The 19,851-nt window shown below is 41.7% G+C and overlaps 1 protein-coding gene across 3 annotated transcripts in view; it reads right to left on the bottom strand.

The window, feature by feature from the left end:
* Positions 1–19,667, bottom strand: part of parvb (parvin, beta) — a 398,639-nt gene extending 378,972 nt beyond the window's left edge. For 2 of the 3 annotated variants that reach the window (XR_013790086.1, XM_079501811.1), the window contains exons 1-8: positions 19,367–19,667; positions 7,084–7,173; positions 6,109–6,179; positions 5,199–5,301; positions 4,314–4,454; positions 2,386–2,501; positions 1,731–1,789; positions 978–997 (exon numbers count right to left, since the gene is read on the bottom strand). Coding sequence is in view for 2 of the 3 variants with exons in the window: in XM_079501811.1 (XP_079357937.1) it covers positions 978–997; positions 1,731–1,789; positions 2,386–2,501; positions 4,314–4,454; positions 5,199–5,301; positions 6,109–6,179; positions 7,084–7,173; positions 19,367–19,481 (715 nt within the window). In the remaining variant the exon portion in view is untranslated. Of the gene's footprint in view, positions 1–977; positions 998–1,730; positions 1,790–2,385; positions 2,502–4,313; positions 4,455–5,198; positions 5,302–6,108; positions 6,180–7,083; positions 7,174–13,385; positions 13,499–19,366 lie in introns of those variants that run through there. The other variant, XM_079501812.1, reaches the window with a different exon arrangement.
* Between the last annotated feature and the right edge of the window lie 184 nt (positions 19,668–19,851).

Here is a 19,851-nt window from a genome sequence, read left to right as displayed (position 1 = left end):
CATGAGACGAATTACTTAGAGCGACAGAGTGTGTGTGTACATGTGTGTGTGTGTGTGTCAATTTAACAAAGGTGCAGACGATCAGAAATCAGCAGAGAGTGAGAGATGTTTGCGCTACTCTATGCCGAATTGAAGTGGACTCGGACCCAGACTTTTTTTTTCTCCCTGAAAAAAAAACGTCTGGGTTTCCGAGGCTAGTGGGAGGTTGACAATGACAATGACAATGCAAAACGCATGACAGTGCAACGTATACGTAAAATGTATGTGTTAGAACAGAGGTTCCAACCACTGGTACTAGTACCACTAGTGGTACTTGAGTCCCCCTCTGCTGGTACACAGAGGAGTCTCCCTCTGCTGGTACACAGAGGAGTCTCCCTCTGCTGGTACACAGAGGAGTCTCCCTCTGCTGGTACACAGAGGAGTCTCCCTCTGCTGGTACACAGAGTCCCCCTCTGCTGGTACACAGAGGAGTCCCCCTCTGCTGGTACACAGAGGAGTCTCCCTCTGCTGGTACACAGAGTCCCCCTCTGCTGGTACACAGAGGAGTCCCCCTCTGCTGGTACACAGAGGAGTCTCCCTCTGCTGGTACACAGAGTCCCCCTCTGCTGGTACACAGAGGAGTCTCCCAAAAAAGGAGAAAAAAGACAAAAGTGGAATGAAATATTTATATTTCTACAGGTAGTTCTTCTGACCAAGCAATTGGTTGAAATAGGTTCTCCAGCCTGAAATAGGCATGACGGCACACCTCGCCGTGAATAGAAGATTTGAGAACGGATTAATCACATTCGAAATATCATCAGTTGTGCTGATTAATGATTAGACAGTTTTGTCAGAGCAGCAACATTATTGGCTTAGGAATGGAACAAAAAGGGGCAGGTCTACGCTCCTGTATTTTAACATCAGTTATTATGGTGGTACTTGGAGAACCAAATATCTTCTGAGCTGGTACTTCAGTATGAAAAGGTTGAAAAACTCACCAAATCGACCCATCATCATCCTACAAAATGTGACAAAAAAACAGATAGTTAGGATTTAAATAATAACCATAACCCTGGTGTCCCTATTTTGGGCATATTTTTTTAAAGAAATGGCACCTTATATATTTTTGAGGTGCGCTAGCCCCTCCTATGCCCAGTTTTGGGGGTTTGTGTGAACACAAACATTGGCTGATGACTGGCTGATCACCCCATAGTGATGATTTGATTGGCTGAGCAAAGAACATATTGAGGATAAAAGTGAGGGCAGAAAAGTGAAGACACCAAAAGAGATTGGCCGGAATGACATTTGTGATGTTAGATTGGTTGAGCACGGAATGTGATGTGTGATTTTTTATTTTTATAGCAAAAATAGCCGATCTACAAGCTCACAATGTGTGCATTGTAACCTGTTTATTATTTATTATTTTGGTTATTTGTTGTATATGAAAGTATATACTGTAAGGCCTATAGTTATATTATATAATATATATATATATATATATATATATATATATATATATATATATATATATTTAAAAAAATCACACCCATGTGAAGTTCCGGCCAATCAGAATTTGCGTCCTCACCTTCGTCTTCAATGTTTGTCCATTCATTGTCAATGGCATTTAATGTTTGTGTTAGGACAAAGTTTGTGTTTGCACACACACTAAAAGCTGGACACGCTCCTCAAAAAAATCATAATAATAATAAAAAAGGTTGAAATATGAAGATTTGTACTGTAGCAACACTTACTCTGTGGTGGTCGTCAGCTCCTTAGTCACATGAGAAGTCTGTAGTATGCCCTCTTTTTTCTGCCCAAGACAAAGTCAAGGCCATTTTATTACACACAACAGAACTTATGGAGTCTCTTTTTTCACAGCTCAGTAACTAACAAAGGTCAAATTAAATAAATAAATTGAACATTTTCACATAATGATATGCCCAATATATGCATGAACCACTGATACCAGAAGATAAAGAAAATTCACGGGTCACATGATAACATTAAATGTAGTCACAAGACTCACATGTAGTCAAATGACATGTGTTTTGCAGATAAATGAGTATCTGAGCACCACTCAATCTCCTTCGGGCCCTCATACCAGTGGTTCGCAATCTTTTTGATGTACAGGACATGGGCCCCCAGAAGAAAAGATTTGAGTACAAAATGTTTTTAAATGATTTAAAAATTGACAAACAAAACTGTGGGTTTATAGATCGGCTATTTATGAATAGCCAAAGTACAACATATGGTAAATCATTGTGATGCTATATTCACTGATTTTGCTGGGGACCCCCTGGAACCTCCTCAAGGACCCCCTGGGCGTCCCCGGACGCCACTTTGAGAACTGTCTCATACAGTATTGTGAAGTGCTAATATGGATCCGTTCCTGTGGGGAATTCTCACCTTGATGACCACCACCTGTACAGCCACATGCTCTGGCAGTCTGATGGCAGCCAGGAAGTGCATAGCCAGAGCCACCAGCAGATACGCAATGGCCACCAGGTTCTTGGAGTGAATAGCTGCAGAGAAAATAAAGGCCACAAGAGGGCACTAGTGTCAACACCTCAAATCAACCAGCCCTTTATGATGCTTAGTAAATGTGACGTAAAATACATTCTATGACAATGTGTGCAAATCATTGTGTAAATTATTCAAGTCTTAAATACAAAATTCAACATGGGCAATTTTAAACATGTAATGTGATCTGATTATTTGTTGATGCAAACCTTGTAAATTGTGTGGTAATCAGTATGTAGGCTACTTAATTGACCGGGGTCCCCCAGGGCTTCATAGTTGGTCCGCTCCTTTTCCCCCTCTATGTAAAATCTCTGATCTACAAGCTCGCATTACCTATTGCATTGTTTGCTCTTTGTTTTCTTTTAACCTGTCAACCTTTGGTCGACCTGGTCATTATACAATTGAGTTGGGTTGAGTTGTGAGCTTGTAGATTGGTTATTTTTTTATTCTGGAGGTCCCTGGCACAAAATAGTTTGAGATGGGCGTCCGTGGCCGAATACATATAATTCTGACATTAAAAGGTTTGACAACCACTGATATAGCATTTATCAGAAAACTGTTACAATTTAGAAGACAGGTCTAAATGTGTTAAAGCAGCAATCCAGGATTTTGCGACCGTGTGTCTGAGTCCCTCTCTAGCAGCGACAGGTACAGGAATAGAAATAATATTTGAACTACAACAAAGATGGTGGAGCATTGACGGAACATATAATTATCCAGAGCGACCTACAGTAAGCAAATCACTTAGATAGATTGCATAGAGACAGTGTAGTGCCCCAATAAACTAGGATCCCAGGTAAACCAAGCATCAGTCTATCAAAATAAAAATCTGGTCCAACCTGGCAGCTAGGACAGGTGTCGACCCGACAACCTGGGCAACATTTACAATTTACAATTTACAATTTAGGCATTTAGCAGACGCTCTTAATCCAGAGCGACTTACATCAAGCAATAACAAAAGCATGGCATACATCACATATATAAAAAGTAAACTAAGAACGTAACAGTATCTATGTTAACTATACATACTATACTATATAATATATTATACATGTGTACTATAAAGTGCTATGACTACATAAAGTGCAATTCTAGAGCTGTCTACGTAACAAGCTATAAGTCTGTTTAAAATACTATCTAAGTCTACATAATGTGCTATCTAAGGGGCTAGGCTAGGGCAAGTGCTACGGGCCATGGTGGAGTCTGAAGAGGTGGGTTTTCAGACTACGGCGGAAGATTGGGAGTGAGGCTGCAGTTCTGACTGTGATGGGAAGTGCATTCCATAGTTTTGGAGCCAGAAGGGAGAAGAGTTTGGGACGTGTGGAGCGTTGTCCCGGCGTTTTTAGTGAAGGTACCTCCAGCTTCCCTGCGTTGGCTGATCTGAGTGCGCGGGAGGGTTTCTCAGAGTACGGAGTGAACAAGTCTATCCAACCACAGGAAATGTACCAGTTTTACTGTGCTGCCTGCTAGCTTCGCGTAGCCAGCCTTCATCTGCCTTTGCAAAGCATATTAGGCAGATTAAGTCTGGCCCCTCTCAATTGTGGGAGGGCTTCACGGCCGAAATGGTGAAGGCCAACCAGATTCGTCTGGAACCAGGCTATAACCAACCAGGGTCCAGTATTCAAATATGGGGCGGGACATTGGGGGAAATAAAAACAAATCTAGCACTGAGAGGGACGAGACTAATATCCACGCAGTGATAGTAGTATCGCCACACGAGGCTGTCGCCATGCTCCACCATGCAGTGATAATACAATAACAATTTATTCATTCAAATAAGTCCAGGGTGTTGGAGCTATAAAGTGGGGACTCACATTCAACGCTCCACTCTATGGACCAGCCGTGAGGTCTCAGCATGTCGTTGACGGCCTCCAGCACCGTCTGGAGCTTCTGCTTCTGACCGATCTCTGACTGGGTCACCTCGGCCACGTTCAGCTTCCTGCCGGACAGCTTCTCTGTCAGCGGCCAGGACAGAGAGGAGGACATTTAATTTTTTATTTAACCTTTATTTAACCAGTAAAAACACATTGAGACAGAATCTCTTTTTGGGAACTGGCCACGAGGCAGAAATACAATTACACAATAAATGCTACATCAGTACAAAACAGACATTCATGAATAACCTCAAGTACCTAGAAATACAATACAATAATCTCCAAAGTGATACAACTTTAAGTGACGGAAAAGTACTACAAAAGTACCCCCCCCCCCCCCCCCCCCAGATGTAAATGAGGGTACACACACCGTAGCCAGTGCATGCCATGCAGTACATGAGACACCGGTTCACTGGTATACCACTGAACCTCACACTGAGTATCAATCTCCACACACTGTCAACCTGTCAGCTTTCTTTTCAGTGTGTTATTAGCACATTAAAACCGGGAAAGCATCTGTTGTCACTCAGTTTAGATTTTTATTTTTACGTTGGCTGTTCAAAAATAGCAGATCTATAAGTTCACCGCGCATCACTTCCTGCCGCTCTGCAAGCTTGTACATCTGCTATTTTTGAAATGTTTAATACATTGAACTACTGATTTAGAAGCTATTTGTAGAATCGGTCTCAGGACTATTAATGGGTTACAGTAAAATAAAATAAAAAGTCAATCTGGGTTGGCAGGCATATAGTATATATTAACCCATATGTACATGTGAAAGGCTGTGAGCTTGTTGATCGGCGATGGGAAAGTTTGAAAACTCACCAAATAATTTCTGAAGAACCTGTCCGTCATAGCAATCCTCCTCCAGGTTCTTGACGATGATCCTGTCTTCCTCCAACTCGCTGTTAATCCAGTCGATCAGGACCTGGGGTGTACACACATATGTTGGATTCATGTTGAAGTCAGTACTTTCAAACATTAAACCTCTTAAATCCTCAATACTGAGTAAACTTACCCTGTACTTGGTCTGCTCTTTTTTGCCCCTCAATTAGCTGATGTACAAGCTCACAACGCGTTGCAGCGTGACTGCGTGACACGTTGTGAGATCTGCTGTGATGCTAACGCCAGGGCTCCACCGGACGCGTTGCGTTGCGTCTGCGTCGCGTCAAAAAACGCACCGGTTCAATTTTAATGCACGCGTCGCGTCTCCGTCAACGCGGGCAGTGGAGCCACCCTTCATTGATTAAAAAGGGAACATTCCCTGACGGTGACGGAGACGCGACGCTGACGCGCCTGGTGGAGCCCGGCCGTTAGGCTCGGAATGGTCACTACCAGGTATCCCTGAACGTAACCTTAGTAAAACTACACCTAAACCTAACCTTATTAAAAGTAACCTTGGTTATAAACTATGCCTAAACCTAGCCTCATTGCTAATCTTAACCTCAGTAAAAACTATGCCTAAACCTAACCTAATTCCTAATCTTAACCTCATAAACCTAACCTTATTCCTAACCTTAACCTCAGGAAAACAAATATAAGAATACAAGAACTGGAAGCGAGCGGTCCACGGAACAAATTGGGGTGAGGGTGTTTTGGGGCGAGCCTTGCAGCGCATTGTGAGCTTGGAGATCTATTTATGCAGAAAGTTTGCCTATTATGACATGCCTGGGACAGGGATGCTATAGGGTTCAGAATAGGATGTTAAGGTTCATGTGGTTCAACAATAAAGTACCTTCAGAAGGTCTTGGAACTTGGGGTTCTCTCTAGACGTTGGGTCCAACATGCTCCTTTCTGCATTCTCCTCTGATGAAGATGGGAGAGACATTAAGATGGTAAAAAAATTGTAGAAGAAAACCTTCTGACACAAAGAAACCTCTCATTTAGTCGCACACACACGCACGCACGCACGCACGCACGCAAGCACGCACGCACGCACGCACGCACGCACGCACGCACACACACACACACACACACTTTCCATTTCTCACCCCAGTGATTCAGACAGTGAATGAAGTACTGTAGAAGGGTGTTGTCTTAATGTCTTCACAGTACACCATGCACCTAGAGTCAGTGGATGTTTCATTTCCTATTACTGTACTGTCACTCCACCCTTCCCAACGAACACAGTATACAGTATGTATTGTAAACAGAGTAACCTCTAGAAATGCTGACAGTACACAATGCAGTGCTCACTTGGCTTCAGCTTTTAGTCAGCAAGGAAGTACGGCAGTCTAGGGTTGCAAGAGTTCATCAAAACTTACTACAAATTATCTCTAATAGATTTTACAGGAAAAAAAGAGGAAAAAAGAGAAAAACAACAACTTCATAGTGAAAATTGCCATTCTACAAGCTACAAGGGCTTATGCGCACACACACGCGCGTACGCACGCTTCTGCTAATTTGAATAGCAGAAGCTGAACACATACTAACCTTATGATCAATGATCATGTTAGCTTGTGCATATAACATTCTACGTTGTCTGTAGTGTGTTGTATAGCATATTTTCCCTTATATCGAGGGTGTTGCATTGAATCAATAAAGGTCTTATCTATCTTATCGTATCGCATCTTATCTTATCTTATCTGATCTTAAATATTTGTTGCCAAAAACAGCCAATCTACAACGATGCAGAATGGTTATTTTCACCAAACGTTGGTCAGAGAATATAATAGGGTTCATATGGTAAATGTGAATTGTGTGTGTTTACCCATAAGAGTGTCCTCAGGATGGATCTCCATCCCCGAAGGCAGCATGGGAGCATGGATGGCATTCTTCCCGTCTTCATGGAGATCACTCACTAACACACACACACACACACACACACACACACACACACACACACACACACACACACACACACACATGCGCACACACACACACACACACACACACACACACACACACACACACACACAAGAGATGTTGCATTTTAATCTCAATGTAAAAATACTGCAAATATATGATATATTCTGTGATATCCTCTGCCCTCTTGCTGTATTTATTTATTGAGCACACATAAAAAAGTGTTAAAAACATCCTTGTTCCTGTTTGGGTGGTGCAGCCACTCCAATGCGCAGCAATGTCTGTCCCTATGTATGTCTGTTTAGGGTACCAACAGGTGACAAAGTGGCGCTGTTGAGCTTCACACTGTGTACAGGTGCATGATGGGAAGCGGAGTTTTAGCAGCCATTACATCACACACACACACACACACACACACACACACACACACACACACACACACACACACACACACACACACACACACACAGAGACAGACAGACAGACAGACAGACAGACAGACAGACAGACAGACAGACATGCAGAGGCCATGGGAGGAGGGCTTGTACAGTACAGTACAGTACAGTACAGTACAGTACAGTACAGTACAGTACAGTACAGTACAGTACAGTACAGTACAGTACAGTACCACTTTTTTAGCATATTATGTTAAAAGACAGCAGTGTATATTGCACTCTACTACGCACACTTTTCCAGTTAAACAATGTGACAACAATTAAAGAAAGCTTGCACAAAATAATTTCACCCACTCCTTTATAGTGTATACAGTGTGTAAACAATATCATGTGATGTGTGACAACGCTTAACTTTGAGAGATTCATCTGTGTCATAAAAAGTAGAGTCAGCAGAACAGGAAGCTATGCACAGGAAGCTATGAACATGAACAACCTATATGATCCCCAGAGAGAAATTCTGGATGCCATGAACAAATTCAGTTCAAATGTCAGCCCCACTGACATGACTGACCAGTCACAGGGTGATGTGTTTGGACACACCCTATGCCACTCTGACATGACTGACCAGTCACAGGGTGATGTGTTTGGACACACCCTATGCCACTAAGTACTAACTGCCACCTGTTGAGTTGCGACCTCTTTCATTATGTTTCCCATTGCATCCCAGTGATGGAAGAAGTACTCACATAAGTAAGGGTATCAACACTGCAATGTAGGGTTGTCCCGATCCGATAACGTGATCGGAAATCAGGACCGATCACGTCATTTTAAGATGATCGGAATCGGATCCTCAGCAAAAGAAAAACATGATCGGGACATTCCTAGCATCAATATTATATCCATATCATGATATTAGACTGGATATTGTCTGTGATATTGTGCTATTGTGATATAGACTATATGTATATAAGTGTTCTATAAAAATATAAATATCGGATCTGGAAAAATCGGTATCAACAGATGCTCAAAATGATCGGAATCACATCGGGAGCAGAAAAACGTGTCCCGTATTGAAAATGTACTTGAGTAAAATACAGAAATGTTGGCAAACTTGGCCCAAAAGTATTCTCATTGTGCAGAATGTCCCATTTGACAGGTTCAAAATGGATTAGAAATAGCTTGTAGATCTGCTATTTTCAAATAGCCAAAGTAGGGCTGAAGTTGTTAGTGTGCTTGATAATAATAATCAACATTTAAAAAAAGAATCAACTAGCCGATCAGATCTACATCAACACGTTGTGATCTTGTAGATCGGCTATTTGAACTATTTTTAAATGTTTTTCAAAATAGTAAAAAATGGCAAATAAGTTTAGAGATAAGAGGGTTAAGGGTTAAGATATACAGTAGCACAAAGGCACTAGGCAGAGAGGGAAAGAAAGCTTCAGTACATGAGTCTTGGAATGTCTTGCAACAAGAACTTAAACTTAATACCCTGGCATCAATGGGTCATTTTAGAAATGTACTCAACTAGAATTTCGCGGGCCTTCGGCCCGCTCATCCCAGAGTTGCGTTGGCCCGCGTTGCGATACAGAAGTCCACAGATACAGAAGTGCACAGTGACACGCGTTGTATGCAGCTGTTTTGTGTTGCAGCGCGCGTGTAGTGTTGTTATCCATATATGCGCCTCGGTTCGTCCCGTTTGTTCCACGCCAGGTGTCGACGCAGTCGTTGGCGCAAATTTCTTATTATTTTAACTGTGTATTTAATTGCGGCTAGTAGCACACATTTTTTTTTAGGAGCACGATGAAAAGTTATGAAATAATGTGTTTGAGGGCCCTCCTATATACAGCTTTAGTCCCCACACGTCTCAATATTTGCCATTGACAAAGAACAGAGAAATTAGGTCGAAATGCCGCTAAATATGGCGTAAATTAAAATGTATTATATATATGTTTTTTTAATTGAATGTAAATACTTTACTTATAAAAAAACCTGGCAACCCGCACCCCGCGGTCATTTTCCGCTAACCGGAGCGGTGCTCCCTAGCCTGCTGGAGGGGTTCACATCATCCCATGCAGCCTCGAGAGGAAAAAGAAGGCAAATAAATGCAGCCTTGAGGCTACCTCCCAATGTGGTGTTGTGGAGCTTGATCACCTCCTCGTCCTCCTTTTCTCCCCAAATTGGCAATGCCACATTTTTTTTTAGGAGCACGATGAAAAGTTATGAAATAATGTGTTTGAGGGCCCTCCTATATACAGCTTTAGTCCCCACACGTCTCAATATTTGCCATTGACAAAGAACAGAGAAATTTGGTCGAAATGCCGCTAAATATGACGTAAATTAAAATGTATTATATATATATGTTTTTTTAATTGAATGTAAATACTTTACTTATAAAAAAACCTGGCAACCCGCACCCCGCGGTCATTGTCCGCTAACCGGAGCGGTGCTCCCTAGCCTGCTGGAGGGGTTCACATCATCCCATGCAGCCTCGAGAGGAAAAAGAAGGCAAATAAATGCAGCCTTGAGGCTACCTACCAATGTGGTGTTGTGGAGCTTGATCACCTCCTCGTCCTCCTTTTCTCCCCAAATTGGCAATGCCAATAAATGCAAAAGTTGCCTAGTGTGAATACTTCCACAGCCTAAGTAGTAAAGGAGAAACTATCAGTCTTCTCCGAAATCGGTCAATGTTTGTCAACTCAGCACGTGTTGACAACGCATATTAGTAAACAGAAGCCGTATGTGTGTCACACCAAAAGTGGTGACCTATAGAATCCTGTACATAGAAGCATCACGCAATCGTCTCCCTCCCTGTGTGGGTCACGTGGTGGGCTCTGAGCAAATGGGAGAGAGAATGTAGTGTTGCCAGGTCCGCGTATTGTAAGCGAGTGGTAGTGTGTGTAAGTAGCGTGTTGAATGGCATTTTTTCGGTGCTTGTTTTCATAGACGTGGCAACAAATTAGGCGGGGGTGTCGGTGCTTGTGGCGTGTTTGTGTTTATTATTGATATTGATATTGTTTGCGAGTGTGGACGGGAGCCGGCTTTAGTGGCAGTGCGATGACAATTGTTACGCGGCTGGTGTCGAGTGTGGCCGTGCGGCGCGACATGAGGAGATAGCCGTGGATCGACGCGGAGGGTAAGGCTGTGTCGTGTTAGTGTGTTGTTGCAGTGTGTGTTGCAGCGTGTTGCAGCGTGTCAGTGACGTAGTAGCTGGTGCCTTTTGTTCCTGTGTGTGCTTTTGGGCACATGTTTTCAATTGTAATATAGGATAACCGTCCATCACCTGTATGTTGCTGTTTTAACTGATTGCTGAATATATAATTGTATTAACGGTTTGTTGTAACTAATATTGTTGTATTACTGTTTTTTTTCCTGTATGTAATCTCGGCATCATTGTAAATGAGGGGTTCCCTCAATGGTCTCTCCGAGAATTTAAATAAAGGTTGAATGAATGAATGAGTGAAGTAAACGAGGGAGAAAAGCGAATTAATCAAGTTTATCAATATTAATGTACAATTTAGGTATAGCACAGCACACCCACTTATCCACAGCAACTTACAGTAGGCTACATGTGACAACTTCAAGGTCACAATAAGAGTGATGAACCCATCCAACAACAGGTTAGGTGGTTGAGCAAATTATGCAAAAAAAAGAAAAGAAAAAAAGAAAACATGTTTAAAGGGGCATTCCACTCATTTTCAACATTTTACTATGTCATTAATATACCTTAGAGCTGTTGTGTGTAAATAATAAAAAATTCCCCCCACTCTGTGTTTCCTAGAACTGGAGATCTGAAAAAAACCATTAATATGGTGAAACACATCTTGATGATGTCATCAAGATGTGTTTCACCATGTTAATGATTTTTTTCATACTTACAAAGTATTAAGTACAAAGTAGACATCAAACCTGGCAACTAAAAACATACTTGCAATGGTTTGTGTCACTGGTTCTCAAAGCGGCGTCCAGAGACCCTCTGTGGTCCCAATGAGGAACACTTTAAACACTTAAGTACTGGGAGCTGATGGTATAGGTGTGGCGCTCCAACTCAGCATCTATCTCCCAAGGGGTCTAGCGCATTGTAACAAGGATAGACTCCCACGTTCTCGGCTGATTCCGACAATAGGCTTCTCCGACCTACATACCATACTTACAGTAGTAAAGTATACGAGTCCAGCTGTCTGTAGGTTGGCTTAACTAACACCCAGGAACTCAGAGTCTCTGACGCCACACGTTTCCCTATGGACATAAGCTGCTGCTGCTGCTCCTCAAATATTCCATCAGAGCTTCATTAATCACTCAACCAGCTAATTTCCATTATTAGTCTTGTCAGATTAGTCTTTTACCGTAAATTGACTGATTGTATTTACTGCTACCATTGTTCCAGTTATAGTCTAGAATAGATCTATATAGTAAAGTTCTGTCTATTGTTGAGCCAACTCAGCCAAGAGGCAAAGTGTATACAGTTCATCACTTATTAATGTTTAGTTTGTTTACCTTTAAAGATAGCTACTGTAGCCTTTCTGTTCTATTCAGGTTTCCATTTCAGACTGGAGAGTGAATACCCGAAGGGTTAGTGTGCAATTGATTTATGTCTTTTTATATTCCTACGGCTCAATTTGCAAGGCCTGGACAAGGTTAGTGTTGTTATAAAATCTATTCTCAGATCGACATCCCTAGCCTAGGTATAATCTCCCAATAAAAATAATGTCTAGAGATACAAAAAAAGCAGCATTTTGTTATTGATCTGACCAACATCCTGCCATTCGAATGAAAATCATCTAAGTTGAAATTGATTTGAGCCAGTTAGGTCTGGGAGAATACTGTTATTACAAAAACCAATGGAAATCATCATTTCATGTGCAGAAAAGGGGATGTACAGTAGAGCTCAGGGAGGAGTCGTCCCCACAGATTTGCAATCTGATTCAGTTTGCATTCATAGCAACTAATCTCACGTCTGATCCAGAGGGGTGGCAACAGTAGCCTCACATCTTACTACAGATCAGCATTTCCTTCATAATTACGGCAAAGGCATGCTGCGTTTAATCGTAATTGTGCTATACTTCCTCCCGCTGTGTGTGTATCTGTGAATCTGGCTGCCTTAGTGCCTCTTCTGCCTGATTTATATGTTAGATGCCGGTGTTGTACACCGAAAATAGCAGATCTACAAGCTCACAACACATCAACGTTGTGACACATTTTTGGTGTGCAACTAAGTATTATCACATTGTCTCAGTAGAAGGGGGAAATCTATGATAAAATGGTGAATTATATTTATATGATGTTAGAGACGAGAGACAATAATGGAAGCACAAATACAATAACATACATTAATTGTCAGTAATATACTGAGGCTTATCCTCGACAAAGACCAGACTTGATTGAAACACCGTTCACAGCAAGAAATAATGCAATACAAAAATTTGGAAACACAAACACAGTCTGCCGGTATCTTCTCTTCTTAAAAAAAACAATAATAAAAGATCTACCCAGCAACCTTGAAATAGGCTACTATGGATACTATGTGCCTCTTTGAGACATGTATTATGCAGTTGAACATCTAAAACTAAATATCTAAAGCATAAAATAGCACTCCCCCTGTAACATATTCTGTCCTCCTATACAGTATTTCAGAATTACAGCATTTCTCTCATCGGTTCAACAGCATGAATACACAAGTCTCAGCTCACAGTAAACTGATAAACAAATATGGACATAAAGTAGAGTAAACCAAGGCAACAGTGCATACCTCTCCATTCAAAATATTTAAAAGTTCCTCAAATGCAACCACAACCCTCATTATAAACAATACCTTGTTTCTTCCTCTTAGTCCCACACAGCAAACCTGCCATGATATAACCTCCTGGTGTTAGTGGCGAGTAAAGGTAGAGAAAGTCAGATTGTAATAGTGTGTTTGTGTGTGAGTGGACGGTGGGTTTGAGCAGTGGCAGGGGCGTCATCACGTGTTTATTTCTGTCACAGGCAGCCCACCCCACCACTGCGGTCCAGTTACAGTAGACGCAAAGAGGAGTGTACGTGTGTGTGTGTGTGTGTGTGTGTGTGTGTGTGTGTGTGTGTGTGTGTGTGTGTGTGTGTGTGTGTGTGTGTGTGTGTGTGTGTGTGTGTGTGTGTGCAGTGCACGTGTGACACGAAGGAGACAACACAGCAGACAGTTACTCCACCACACCGTGAACCTCTGCAGTAGACAGACAGAGGACTTGTCTCTGGTCATTAGTGGACAGGAATGGACAGAGGAGGACATGTCTCTGGTCATTAGTGGAGAGGACAGAAGTGGACGGCTGCACTGACTGGAGATCTGACACTGACAGGTAGTATGCTACAGTACTGATGTTAGACAGACAGTCAGGTCAAAGAACTAGATCTGATAAATGAGATCACATTTAAGTCAAACCGTTATGAAGCATATAGTCATTTATAGATCAGCTAGAATGATGATGCATGTACGTAGCATGCATTCATTTTGTCCGTTGTGTTGCCGCTGTCAGCAACTCAGACAGTGTAGTGTACTAAGAATATTAATGTGCTTCAATAAATAAACTCAGACGTCACAGAGCATGTGCACAGTGCCTTTAATCTACTTTGCTGTGTCTGTCAATAATGATCATGCAGCAAATGTATTCCTTTTAACAGAATTAGTCCAGTTCAATAGCAACTGCATGGGGCCTGCAGTCATTAATAAATCTTCCCCCATCCAACTGTGTTGCAGCTATTCAGAGAACCACGTTGTATTAATCACACACAAGCCCTATGTTATACTTCATCGTACGATGGTGAAAATAGCCGCTATGCGATGTGTGTGAGCTTGTAGATCTGTTATTTCCAGCCGCAATTTAAAAAAAACTCACCTAAAATGGCTTGCCAAAAATAGAAACGGCAGCTTGAAAGTGGTTAGGGACCATTCAGATAAAGGATCAGCCTAGTGTTATGACAGCACCAGCAACACACGGTTTCATTTTCTAAAAGCACTGATCACATTGTATAGAATCCAGCCTATCCATAAACAACGCATGAAGCAGATGGAAATCAGCCCCTGTCTCATTGGTTCCAGTGCTCCCCCTCATGGGGGGGAGCTGGTTTACTGGGTGAAGATATAAATAACGTCAGCGTAAAGACCGGAGAAGACAGACAGGAACTTAAATATAGCCCTGGATATTTACACCGACGACACAGGCTCCAGTGAGTCAGCAACAAGCACAGGACACTCACCAACATCCCAGTGACTGGGAGAGACTAATATCACCACTTTTTTCCCCAGAACATTTTAAAGGGTGATGTATATGATATTTAGTCAGTGTACAAAGTCAGTGTTAAATACCGGTAGCTTCATATATCGATTGTAATCATTATAGACTGTTTGTTCAGTAACAGGTGTCTGTCTCCCCATTTCTCCGGCAGAAAATACATTTCCAGGTCAAGGCCACTGGCACTGATACATCTATGATGAATAAGCTATTCATTTTAATGTATATTTTTCACTCGCTTGACTTCACACTTAACACACAATTTGACTGGTAATCCAGCATGACAGTGTGTCACGGCCGGTTCGAGTCCAGATCCCGACATACTTTGCTGTGTGTCTTCCCCCATCTATCTCCCTGTTTCCTGTCTAGCTATACTGTGATCCATCAATACAGGCAAAAAAGGCCAAAAGATATGTTAAAATAAAAGAAATGTTGCTGTAATTGGAAAAAATCCAAATGTAATGTTACACTGCAAAACAAATGTCACTGCAATCCTTGTGTTGCATGAAGTTTCTTCAATATTTTATTATTTATATTATTTTCTGATTGTGGGTAATTTACGTTGTAGGTATTTAGCTGATACTTTTCTCCAAATAACTTCAAAACAATGAACCGCATTCCTAGATCAAATGTATAAGCAAGTAATACACAGTAAAATCCTCAGTGTTCATTTATCTATTTGTAACACAGAGTAAAAGTGAGTTAAATTTGTTTTACTGTGCAGAGTTAGTCGTGCTAGTATAATTATAATACATTGTACCCAATCGCTCCCCGTCTCTTTCATATCTGACAGTAAATAGGGTATAAAATATATCTGACAGTAAATAGGGTATAAAAACGTACTACTTACACTTGTCGGCATCCATCACTGTGGGGACCTCTATACTCCCTTAACACTGTGTGTACAATCTAATCTAAAATAGACTTTTACAGAAAGGACCAAACTCTATTCCTTTGTGATGCTTATAAATTAGGGAATGGCTTTGCACTTAACTCATATTTTATTACTGCAATGTCTATGACTGATCATGTGACTTTTATCTTATTTTCGCATGCACACACACGCGCACACACGCGCACGCACGCACGCACGCACGCACGCACGCACGCACGCACGCACGCACGCACGCACACACACACACACACACACACACTTCCTCCCTGTTTATCAGCAGTGGCAGAAACTTCCATGGCATAGGAGCAAACAGGAATATGAGCTCTGTAAGAATAATATGCACACTAAATTATTGTTTTCCTCTAAGTGCACCACTTTCACCCTGGTGTTCCTATTTTGGTCATGTCATTAATTATATGGGAAGATTTTCTGACATTTCTAAAAATGTCCCCCAAGATTTTTCATAATCATTCCAAGTTTTTCGTCATTTTCCCAAAATAGCACAAGTATAAAATAGTGCTTAACCACTAAAAAGGAGCACTTCAGCCATTTTCAACCTTATCTTGTATAATTGGTTCTAATTTCTGTCTACTCACTCTGGGTCTCATTGGTGGGCTAAGGACAGTTCAGAAACATGCCTACCAATGATATCATCGATGAAGATTGAAAGCTAAGAGAAACTACAACCTTTCTCTTGACGTAAAGTTAGCATGTTGAAATAGAAGCCATATGCATTCATAAATAAATTGTACATTTGAAATGACTGGTTTGTGAAATGTCCACTGTACCTCCTGAGACACAGAGTGAGTAGACAGAAATGGTGCGATCTTATAATGAGTACTACAGTATACTTTACCGGTGTCGCCCAAGGTCTATACTTGGTCCCCTCCTTTTTTCCCCCTCTACACCAAATCCCTTCGCCAGATAGCCGACCTGAAAGCTCACAACAGACCTACAAGCTATAGGCTAGATCTGTTGTGTTCAAACTCAAATGCTAGGGTTCAAGTGTAATCCCAACTGAAAGGCAGTGGTGTAAATTAAGTACATTTCCTTTTCTTTTTCTTTTTTTAAATTTGAGGTATTTGTACTTTACTTAAGTATTTCCAATTTTCTGTACTTTTACTTCTACTCCACTACATCTCAGAGGCAAATATTGTACTTTTACCCCACTATATTTATTTAAAAACTTTAGTTACTAGTTACTTTGTAGATTTTGATTATTATTAATTTATTACAAAACATACATTAACCCCTCCAGAAGTGGTTAATGTATCAGCTATTTCCAAATGGCCAATATATATATAAAATAATCAAAATATGTATTTGTTTGGCCATTTGAAAATAGCAAATCTACAAGCTCACAATGCGTTCAAAAGATTCTTATTGGAAACTTGAAACTGGACATTCTGCATGAGTACTTTTACTTTTGGTACTTTAAGTAGGCCTATTTTGCTGCCAATACTTTTGTAGGCTACTTTTACTCAACTACATTTTGAATTCTGGACTTTTACTTGTAACAGAACAGAGTATTTCTATATTGCAGTATTAACTTTTCCTTAAAGTGAAACATTTGAATACTGTTTCCACCACTACTGAAAGGGAGCTCTTTTTAAATTTCTCTTCAGAAATTGGGTGCATAATGTCTGTAAGGGCATACGTGTTGTTCTCATTGAGCACCACAAGTGCTTGACAAGTCTCTTTGTGAGTGGAACATAACACTGGCTGCTAAATAATTATCCTGTAAAAGAGAGGCAACTCTGCTAGAGCCAACTTGTTGCAGTAGGGTGTGAACATCACATCAGTCTATATATTTATAACACACCACACCTGAAGAGACAAAAGCCACATTCTGGAAAAACATTAAGCCACCCCACAATGGCTGAGCACGTTTGACACATTGCCACATTAAAAAAGTAAAAACGTGCAGTAGCACCTTTCTCCAAAGTGCTTTACAATACATTCACACACCGACCATAGAGTTAACCATGCAATGTACTAACTTGCTGGTAAAATATGGTAAATGGTGCATTTATATAGCGCCTTTATCCAAGGCGCTTTACATAGATTGTGCATTACATTCACCCATTCACACACACATTCATACACCGATTGCGGCGGAAGCCATGCAAGGTACCAACCAGCACATCGGGAGCAATTTGGGGTTCAGTGTCTTGCCCAAGGACACTTCGACATGTAGCCAGGAGGAGCCGGGATTCGAACCGCCGACCCATGGATCATTGGACGACCTGCTCTACCTCTTGAGCCACAGTCGCTCACTGGGAGCAGGCCAGGGCTAGTCTCTCAGACAATTTCAAAGAAAACAGGGCGCTGTTTCTCCTTTCTTTTTTGACGATGGGTTCTCAGATTGGGCCACGGCTAACCTAAGGAAATCTCTCAAAGGTTATGCTCAAGGACACTTTGACACAAAGCCAGGAGGAGCATTTCACCAGTCACCACACAGGGTCACTCAGAACCACCCAGTAGTGCCATAGTGAAAACCCCCCATGTCCACGCACGCACGCACACACGCACGCACACACACACAGTCACAGTCACACGCACGCACACACAGTCACACACACACACACACACACACACACACAGTCACACACACACACACACACACACACACACACACACTACAGTAGATTGTTTGCCCTGAACTCAACCCCCTGGGGAGGTGCTGAGTGCTGATGATGATGAAGAGAATGTACTGGAGCTCTGAAGCAATTAACATGTCTAGTGAAGCTCCTTTTATGGAGGATGACAAACATGGCTGCGCACGCGCATTCTCTGCCTCTGTTTCTCTCTCTCTCACACTCACACTCACACACACACACACACACTCACACGCAGGCGTCAAACCTCGCAGCTGTCTGCATGTTTACTCGAGAGGGGTGCAGACTATAGAGAGCAGGGGAGTTAAAAATAACTAAATAAACGTAAAAGTGACACAAGACACTCTCCAGACAATGCCACAAGTCAGTCAGGGTCTATCAGGGCCTGTCGGGTTTAAAGGCATAACGAAAGTGACAGAATCTTATCTTTTTTATAACCTTGAGTTATTCCTTGGCACCGGCGACGACGTATCTATTTATGTTTATTACATCATGTGGAATGCTTGTGTGCTATAATATGCTATCTGTTCGGCTACTTGCACATAGGCTATACAGAGAATAATGTAGCGGTAGCCTACTAAAAATAGTCCTTGGGGTAGTTGGGTATAGCCTAATTAATTGCATCTGCCGCAACCACAGTTTTAGACAGTGTTAATTGGGCTTAAATTAGCCTCGGATCAAGACAATCATATATGTATTTGATCGAGTCTGACTTATATATATATATATATATATATATTTAAATCTAAATCGATAAAATACATGCGTCTTAAGCCAATCAATGCTATTCGCTCCCGTGCATCCGTACTGCCGTAGTCTAACCAATATACGAAAGATGAATTAACACCTATAGCTAAAATTGTAAATCAGGCTAAAACATTGCAATACTGTGTATATCTGAGGGAAAACAATTAATCACCATATGCGATTGCAGCACCATGGACAGTAGCAGCAGAGTGGGAGGGTTGACGCGTTGCAGACGCAGACGGGGTGAGAAAGACCATGCAGACCAACTTACCTTCTTTAGACTTTTTCTTGCGCGACAGAGTTCCTCCTAATTTCCCAAGGAAAGATTCGTCCTTTTTCATTTTTGCGGGATGTGAGGTCCCAGATCTTGTCGGAGTCCCAGGCATTGTTGAGAGCGTCTAGTGAGACGGTCCGTTAGAGTTGTATCCCGGTCGTCCGGCTCGGCTTTGTGCAAATCTCAGTCCCTCTGGTACATCCAGACACCTGCGTTTCTATCCGCTGACGGGACGGACATGGACAAGACGTGACCCGAGAAAACAACAGCTGTAACAATACACAGACTAGAGAGAGGAAGGTCGTCTCTTTTATAGCATCTGTCTGTACTGTAGTCAGAATGACTAGTCAGGTTTGATTCATTCACCCCACAGCGCCAGTCCATGGCTGGATGAGGGATAGGGCATTGGTGCGAGAAATAAAATGCTTGTGACTCATTAAACATCCAATAAATAAGGAATGACAATTTTGTAACTTTTTTCT

This window comes from Electrona antarctica, assembly GCF_951216825.1.
Source record: "Electrona antarctica genome assembly, chromosome: 5".
NCBI lineage: Eukaryota > Metazoa > Chordata > Actinopteri > Myctophiformes > Myctophidae > Electrona > Electrona antarctica.
This window is presented reverse-complemented; position numbering and strand designations above follow the sequence as displayed.